At 43.6% G+C, this 8987-nt stretch overlaps 1 protein-coding gene across 1 annotated transcript; it reads left to right on the forward strand.

Annotated features, from left to right (window-relative positions):
* The first annotated feature begins 3057 nt into the window (after positions 1-3057).
* LOC130479582 (interferon-induced transmembrane protein 3-like) lies at positions 3058-8781 on the forward strand. The gene is made up of 2 exons (XM_056851978.1): positions 3058-3306; positions 8635-8781. Exons 1-2 carry the CDS (start codon positions 3058-3060, stop codon positions 8779-8781), a joined length of 396 nt encoding a protein of 131 aa, XP_056707956.1.
* The last annotated feature ends 206 nt before the right edge of the window (positions 8782-8987 follow it).

Raw genomic sequence — 8987 nt, forward strand, 5'->3', positions numbered from 1 at the left:
ATTTATAAGCCGTAGTATCCAAAAACCCTTTTAAAGCGATGTTTTTTATAACATTTTCAAACTTTTTAAAGAATTTTTTATTAATTTAAATTGATTTACAATCTTAATTGTTTTTCAATTCACAAAGTACATAGTAGAAAAGATTTCTGTCTTATCTTTAAGCAAGTATATATATTTAACTTCCCCTCTCCCCTCCTCAGTCCATTTAATATCCATGTTTCTCTCTTTGTGTTGTTCTAATTCATTATAATAAACCAAATCTGTCAATCCTACAATAAATTTTTAAAGTTGTAATTACTACTAACGTTTTGAATTAGATCAATTCATATCCCTTAATATTTCCCAATTTAAGTTCAGTTACACAATAAGTTGTCCTTGCCTCCCATTCTCCCAAAAATTCAGTGTTTTCTTTTTGATTTATTAATGCAGTTAATTTTGCCATTTTGGCCAGTTCCATCATTTTACATTTTCAAACTCTTAATACATCGCCAGGAATACAAAGCGCAGGAACAGCCATGTGAGGTCTAACCACAGCAGAGCAAAGCGACACCAGCACTTGCAGCCTGTGTGTGCTTCCACGTCAAAGCAACTCCACGTGGAAGCAATTGCAGTGCCCCAGCCTCCCTGGACTGTGTAAATGAACTTAACTTGGGAAATATTAAGAGAAACGTTTTGATCTAATTCAAATGGTTTGAAGTAATTAAGATGCCAAAGTTAAAGATTAGATTTTAAGATAATGACAAATGTGGGTTATTCTAATGAACTAGACTTTAATTACAAAGAGAGAAATGAAGATATTAAATGGATAGAGGAGGGGAGAGGGGAAGTTAATCATATACTGTTTTTTTAGTGATAAGATAGAAATTGTTTATATTATATACTACGATTGGAATGACATAATTGAATGTGAATAAGTTTGAAAAATAAAAAAAAATTCTTTTTTAAAGGAATACAAAGTGCAGGAACAGCCATGTGAGGTCTAACCAGAGGAGAGCAAAGCAACACCAGCACTTGCAGCCTGTGCTTCCATGTCAAAGCAACTCCACGTGGAAGCAACTGCAGCGCCCCAGCCTCCCTGGACTGAACTTGGGAAATATTAAGAGACGTTTTGATCTAATTCAAATTGTTTGAAGTAATTAAGATGCCAAAGTTAAAGATTAGATTTTAAGATAATGACAAATGTGGGTTATTCTAATGAATTAGATTTTAATTACAAAGAGAGAAATAAAGATATTAAATGGATAGAGGGAGGGGAAAGGGGAAGTTAATCATATACTGTTTTTTTAGTGATAAGATAGAAATTGTTGATATTCTATACTACGATTGGAATGATATAATTGAATGTGAATAAGTTTGAAAAATGAAAAAAAATTTTTTTTTAAAGGAATACAAAGTGCAGGAACAGCCATGTGAGGTCTGACCAGAGCACACCAGCACTTGCAGTGAGAAGATAGAAATCTTAGTGATAAGATAGAAATTGTTGATATTCTATACTACGATTGGAACGATATAATTAAATGTGAAAAATAAGTTTGAAAAATTAAAAAAAAGAATTTTTTTAAAGGAACACAAAGTGCATGAACAGCCACGTGAGGTCTGACCAGAGCACACCAGCACTTGCAGTGATAAGATAGAAATCTTAGTGATAAGATAGAAATTGCTTATATTCTATACTACGATTGGAAGGATATAATTAAATGTGAATAAGTTTGAAAAATAAAAAAAAGTATTTTTTTAAAGGAACACAAAGTGCAGGAACAGCCACGTGAGGTCTGACCAGAGCACACCAGCACTGGCAGTGATAAGATAGAAATCTTAGTGATAAGATAGAAATTGCTTATATTCTATACTACGATTGGAATAATATAATTAAATGTGAATAAGTTTGAAAAATAAAAAAAAGCATTTTTTTAAAGGAATACAAAGTGCAGGAACAGCCACGTGAGGTCTGACCAGAGCACACCAGCACTTGCAGTGATAAGATAGAAATCTTAGTGATAAGATAGAAATTGTTGATATTCTATACTACGATTGGAATGATATAATTGAATGTGAATAAGTTTGAAAAAAAAATTTTTTTTTTAAAGGAACACAAAGTGCATGAACAGCCATGTGAGGTCCAACCAGAGCAGAGAAAAGCGACCCCAGCCCTTGCAGCCTGCGTGTGCTCCCGCGTCAAAGCAACTCCACGTGGAAGCAAGTGCAGCGCCCCAGCCTCCCCGGACTGTGTAAATGAACTTAACTTGGGAAATATTAAGAGAAACGTTTTGATCTAATTCAAAATTATTGAATATTAACATACCATACCCTCATTAGCACATTATCTTGATACTTACAGGACAATACTTTTGCAGGACAATACTCAGCTCAAACCCAACCCCTTTCTGACTATATATTACTCTTCCTACACCCTTGACACTGAGAGACACTGTCCTTCAGTGTTACTCCTCTGAAGATGCCTGCCACAGTTGCTGGCGAAACGTCAGGAAAGAAAATTCCAAGACCACGGTTACACAGCCCGGATAACCTACAAGAACTAATTCAAAATTGTTTGAAGTAATTAAAATACCAAAGTTAAAGATTAGATTTTAAGATAATGACAAATGTGGGTTATTCAAATGAATTAGACTTTCATTACAAAGAGAGAAATAAAGATATTAAATGGATAGAGGAGGGGAGAGGGGAAGTTAATCATATACTGTTTTTTTAGTGATAAGATAGAAATTGTTTATATTATATACTACAATTGGAAGGATATAATGGAATGTGAATAAGTTTGAAAAAAAAATTTTTTTTTTAAAGGAACACAAAGTGCATTAACAGCCATGTAAGCAGAGCAAAGCGACCCCAGCCCTTGCAGCCTGCGTGTGCTCCCGCGTCAAAGCAACCCCACGTGGACGCCCCTGCAGCGCCCCAGCCTCCCTGCACGGACTGTCCATCTCCCCCAAGCGCGTCCCGTCCTGCCGCCCGGCCGCCCCGCCCACTGGCTTCGGAGGCGGGGCGGCGGGAGCGCGCGGCCGGCGGACTGGAGCCGCGCGCCCACTCGCCGCCGGGGCCATGGCGAGCGCAGCGTCCCAGTGCCTGCTGCCGCCGGGCCGCGCGCCCCCGCCGCCGCGCTACGAGCCGCTGAAGGAAGAGCACGAGCTGCTGCCGCCGCCGCCGCCCCTCGAGGGCTGCACCGTGGTGCACGTGGGCCCGCAGGTCTCCGCCGCGCCGGCCCGGGACCACATCGCCTGGTCCATCTTCACCACCATGTACTTGAACTTCTGCTGCCTGGGGGTCATGGCCCTGGCCTTCTCCGTCAAGGTGAGAGCGACGGGGCCCTTCGTGCACGGGAGGTTTTGCAGCTCTTTAGATGCACGTTTCTCTCCCCCCCCCCCATTCGAATTCTCAAAACCCTACAGGAGGGCTTATTGGGATGGGGGGATTTGGATGGGGCAAATGTGCATCTAGAGATGGGGGAATGTGGATGGGGCAAATGTGCACCTAGGGATGGGGGAATTTGGATGGGGGAAATTGCATCTAGAAATGGGGGGATTGGGATGGGGCAAATGTGCATCTAGAAATGGGGGAATGTGGATGGGGCAAATGTGCACCTAGAGATGGGGGGATTTGGATGGGGGAAATTGCATCTAGAGATGGGGGGATTTGGATGGGGCAAATGTGCATCTAGAAATGGGGGGATTTGGATGGGGCAAATGTGCATCTGGGGATGGGGGAAATTGCATCTAGAAATGGGGGGATTTGGATGGGGGAAATGTGCATCTGGAGATGGGGGAATTTGGATGGGGGAAATGTGCATCTGGAGATGGGGGAATTTGGATGGGGGAAATGTGCATCTGGAGATGGGGGGATTTGGATGGGGCAAATGTGCATCTAGAAATGGGGGAATGTGGATGGGGGAAATGTGCATCTAGAGATGGGGAAAATGTACATCTAGAGATGGGGGGATGTGGATGGGGCAAATGTGCATCTAGAGATGGGGGAATTTGGATGGGGGAAATGTTCATCTGGAGATGGGGGAATTCGGATGGGGAAAATGTGCATCTAGAGATGGGGGAATTTGGATGGGGGAAATGTGCATCTAGAGATGGGGGAATGTGGATGGGGAAATGTGCATCTAGAGATGGGGGAATTTGGATGGGGGAAATGTTCATCTGGAGATGGAAATGTGGATGGGGAAATGTGCATCTAGAGATGGGGGAATGTGGATGGGGGAAATGTGCATCTAGGGATGGGGGAATGTGGATGGGGGAAATGTGCATCTAGAGATGGGGGGATTTGGATGGGGGAAATGTGCATCTAGAGAGCAGCAAATCCAAGGCAAACCACCACAATCCGTGCCTTTTTGCCTTTGTAATGAGTTGCCTGTGGCATAGGAGGTTTTGCCCTGGATTTGCCACTCCTTAGATGCACGTTTTCCCCTATTTGAATTCTCAGAACTCTGCATGGGGGGGGGGCTTATTGTTGAGTTCTGAGGATTTGGATGGGGAAAATGTGCATCTGGAGAGCGGCACATCCAAGGCAAAACCTCCCGGCCTGGGACTTCCTTTTTTCGTTGGTAACTCGGCTTGTTCCCCCTCCTCCCTCTGCTGAGAACCCGAAGGGTGCTTGAATCTTAAGGGTCGGGAGGGAGGGAGGCAGGGGGGTTCAAGTCCGCCAGCCGTTCCAACAATTGGAGGCACTGATGTTTACTCACGAGCAGGGCTGGTGCATCTTGGCCATCTTCTAGACATGGAGTGGGGGTCACTGGGAGTGTGTGTGGGGGGCAGATAGTTGTGAGTTTCCTGCATTGTGCAGGGGGTTGGACTAGATGACCCTGGTGGTCCCTTCCAACTTATGATTCTAAAATGTGCATTCCAACTCTATGATTCTAAAACGTGCATGTTCCTTGAGCACACATGGCCGCTCCTGAGCAACAAGAAAGCTCTAAAGTAATAAACTGTAAGTGAGAGAAAAGAGGCCCCCAAGGCCAGCATTTTCCGTTGCGGTTTCTGTACACTTGGGCACACAAGGAGAACAGCAAAATGCAAGCCTGATTTCTATCCAGATCGCTGAAACTTTTAAACTGCTTTGTGAGATTGCACACTTCCCTTTGAAGCTTCTCTGAACTTTGCACATGCAAAGAAAATTCCAAGACCACGGTTACACAGCCCAGATAACCTACAAGAACCAATGAACTCTGACCGTGAAAGCCTTCGACAATATTTTGCACAGGCTGTTAACTTCTCTGCATTTAAAAAAAAATGATGGCAGCAGCCATTTTTGCATGGTCAATTTTGATGCTTGCTCGCTCAAAGCTCTTTTTGCTCACTCAAAGCTCTTTTTAAAAATGCGACTTTAAAAATACCTTTTCACGGTCCCAAGCAAAAAGAGAAGTTCCACTCCCCTGCTCCTTTGTTCCTGTTTGCATAGGCTATTAGCATGTGCATAGCCAACACCTCTGTTTTGCATTGTTCCTTGAGGGTGATTCTTCAGCAAACACAAAAGGTCGCGTTATCTGGGCTCTTTAGTAATGCAAAGCTACTTGCCCCGGCTTCACAGTCACTTCCCGAATGACAGTTCAGCATGCAAAATTTAAAAAAGAAAAAAGTGGGGCAATTCAGCCTGGAACATGCTGCTAATTACCATGCAAAAATGGCCAGCGAGTATTGCAAACATCACTTAAGTGGGGGAGAAATAATGCAGGTCTGGTTGTTTTTATATCCCAATCTATCTCCAATGATAGGGTGGCAGACATCATTTTCCCACTTCCATTTTATCCTCACGGCAATGCTTAAAGTGCCTGAGTGGCCCAGGGTCGCACAGTGAACTTGCATGGAAGAGTGGGGATTTGAGCCCGGGTCTCCCCAATCTTGGTCTGGCACCCTAATCACTGCGCACTGCTGGTTCTTGCAATGGCCTTTTTGGCATTGGGTGTACCCAGTGCCAGATTTACCTATAGCAGTGGTTCCCAAAGTGGGCAGTACCACCCCGGGGGGGGGGGCGGTGGGATTACCTAGGGGGTGACTAAGAGGCAAGGGGGCAACAGGGGGGCGCTAGAGGTGGGTCCCTTCAACTGTTTTGTTCACTAATTTACAATAGATCAAGCTATGACACCATGCTGGCCATTTGGTAGAAACTAGCAGAATTTTTTCCCAGACTTTCAAGAGCTGGTATCACGGGGTCAGGTTCATCAGTTTTGTCCAATAAATTTCAACTAAAAAGTTTTAATTTGATTTTGAATAGATGTGCAATTAGTTGTTACTGTTTTATTGTTATTGTCTTCTTTTTATTGTTATTACCTTCTTTAGTGAGTCATGCAAATGGGGAAGGCACTGGCAAACCACCCCGCAAACAAAGTCTGCCTAGAAAACGTCGGGATGTGACGTCGCCCCATGGGTCAGGAATGACCCGGTGCTTGCACAGGGGACCTTTACCTTTTTAGTGAGTCATGCAAACCCCTGTTTTGAATAATGCTTTCTATAGGATAGGGTAGGGGGCGCTGGGATTGCGTTGTGGAACCAAGAGGGTGGTGGCGTGAAATGTTTGGGAACCACTGACCTATAGGCTTGGCAGGCTGAAGCCTAGGGTCTCAAAATCTAGGGGGCCTCCAGCCAAGGTGTATATTTTTGGCCCTGCCGTCGGCCTTTCATGCCATCATAATATGCGCTCTTGCACAATGAGGCTTATCGTTCAGAGGAGACGAACTACTTAACTTGAAACTGACTTTAGGAAATGCCGAGGGCAGTCTTACGACAGCGGCTGGTAGCTACAACAGTGCAGCAAAAACCATTGAGAAAAACCAAATTTGCAAGATTTATTCCAGGCACTGGTCACTCTAAATTTGGTGGGCCGTTTGCCTGTTGAGTGCTGCCTTGATGCAGTGAACTGTTTTGGCACTATCAAAGAAATTTATACCTTCTTTTCATCCTCCACAAAGAGATGGGGGTTTCTACAATCATTTTTGCAACCTCAGTCAAAGGTGCCTAAATAGTTTTCAGACTTTAGGTGGGAGGCACGTGTAAAAATATTCAGAAGATGTTGAACTGAAACTTACTGATGAACTTTTGCACTTTCGCTTATATGGGAGACAAAACCATCGTCCTACAGAAGAGCGCACTGTCTCATACAAACCTTTATCAAATTATAGACAAGGAAAAAATTCAGACGGCCTTCCCTAATGTGGAAGCAATCTTGTGGCTGTTTCTCAGCTTAATGGTCACTAACTGCTCTGGAGAGAGAGGTCTTTTTCAAGCCTCAAAAGACTTAAAATGAATTAAGGGCCACAATGTCTCAAGAGGGGTTGTCCGCACTGAGCATTCTGTGCATTGAAATGACAAGCTTAGACAAATTTTGATGAACTTTTGGATTTATTTGCTATGGGAAAGGCTAGAAAAAAAACTTTTTTAGTCATAGTGTATTTGAGTATTGTGGTCTCTTTATTTCTTTATATGTCTTTTAAAAGAATATATGTATTTTTAAAAAATATAACAGCAAACTTACAATTTCATTCTCCTAAAAATTCCTGCTTATTCCACAAAATGTTTACAAAGTTTGGTTATTGCAAAAGTTTTCCACAGTGTTAATTTTAACATTAATGCTCCCCCCCCAATCACTACGGTATTTAACAATAACATCTTATGTCCTTTAGAGGAGAAATTGTGAATTGCAGAATTTTAAATACCCGTCATTGTCCTCATGGTCACTGAATTTTGTTTAAAAGAGTCTTCCATCTTCCTCTAGCTGTGCTGGTGGGGTATTGGCAGGGGCCTCTCAAGTCAAATAGCCTGGGGCCTCTCTTCATCTAAATCCTGCACTGGGTATACCATTGTTGAGTAAAACTGCAGTTCATAGGTCATAAACTGGTAGCAGTTGAGAAAATGGTGTGTTTGGAACACAATATAGGGATTTGTGGACTGTAGGATAGACAGGCCCAGCAGTACCATTTTTTTTCTTGATAGAAGAGGAGGTGGGACCCCCCCCCCTTAGGGCTGGCTTACACACCTTTGCACAACCAGACAGCTGCATGTGGTGCGCAGACTCCATCGAAGTGTCGTGGTTGATTTGTGATGGCGTGTATTGACAACACGCAGCTCTACGTTTCTATTTAGTGCACATTTATCCTGACTTTCCTCCAAGGGACGCGGGGCAGCATTTGTGATTCTCTCCTCCGCCATGTTATCGTCGCAGAAGTCTTGAGAGTTAGAAATATTGTCGAAGGCTTTCACGGTCAGAGTTCATCGGTTCTTGTAGGTTATCCGGGCTGTGTGACCGTGGTCTTGGTATTTTCTTTCCTGGCGTTTCGCCCGCAGCTGTGGCAGCCGGCATCTTCAGAGGAGCAACACTGAAGGACGGTGTCTCTCAGTGTCAAGTGTGTAGGAAGAGTAATATATAGTCAGAAGGGGGTTGGGTTGAGCTGAATCATTTTCCTGCAAAAAGTATCAAAGGTAATGTGCTAATCGAAGGTGATGTGCTAACTTGAGAGTTAGGTTAGACTGAGAGAATGATTAGCCCGAGGTTACCCAGTAAATTTCATGGCAAGTGATCTGGGTTTTACTAAAGCACGGGGGAATAGCTCTTCCACAAATGCACCTTTGGGGTATTTCCCAGCTTTCCTCCAATAGCTAATCTTTCTCTTTCCTTTCCTATCAGGCACGGGACCGCAAAGTGATTGGTGACCATAACGGTGCTCACAGCTATAGCTCCACTGCCAAGTGCCTGAATATCACGGCCTTGATGCTCAGCCTCCTACTCATCTTCCTGTTCATCCTGATTACTACGAAGGTTATTGCTTTTTGAAATACACCTGGGAGAGTCTACGATGGCAATTGAACCACGTTCCAACATGACTTCACTTTCAAATACTTGTCTCTCTTCTGCATGGTTTCTACTCGGCCAACTCTTGCTTCCTTTTGAGGACCTTGCCTAGAGTCTAGGATGGTGATTCTAAGGACTGTGCATTGTCCTTAGAAAAGCTTTGTCTTTACTCATTTGAAGGTGCTCAT

Source organism: Euleptes europaea, chromosome 6 (assembly GCF_029931775.1).
Source record: "Euleptes europaea isolate rEulEur1 chromosome 6, rEulEur1.hap1, whole genome shotgun sequence".
In the NCBI taxonomy this organism is placed as follows: domain Eukaryota; kingdom Metazoa; phylum Chordata; class Lepidosauria; order Squamata; family Sphaerodactylidae; genus Euleptes; species Euleptes europaea.

Coding starts and splice junctions, on each gene's coding strand:
- LOC130479582 (XM_056851978.1), top strand. CDS start 3,058: ATGGCGAGCGCAGCGTCCCAGTGCCTGCTGCCGCCGGGCCGCGCGCCC. Junction 3,307..8,634: donor CCCTGGCCTTCTCCGTCAAG/GTGAGAGCGACG, acceptor CTTTCCTATCAG/GCACGGGACCGCAAAGTGAT.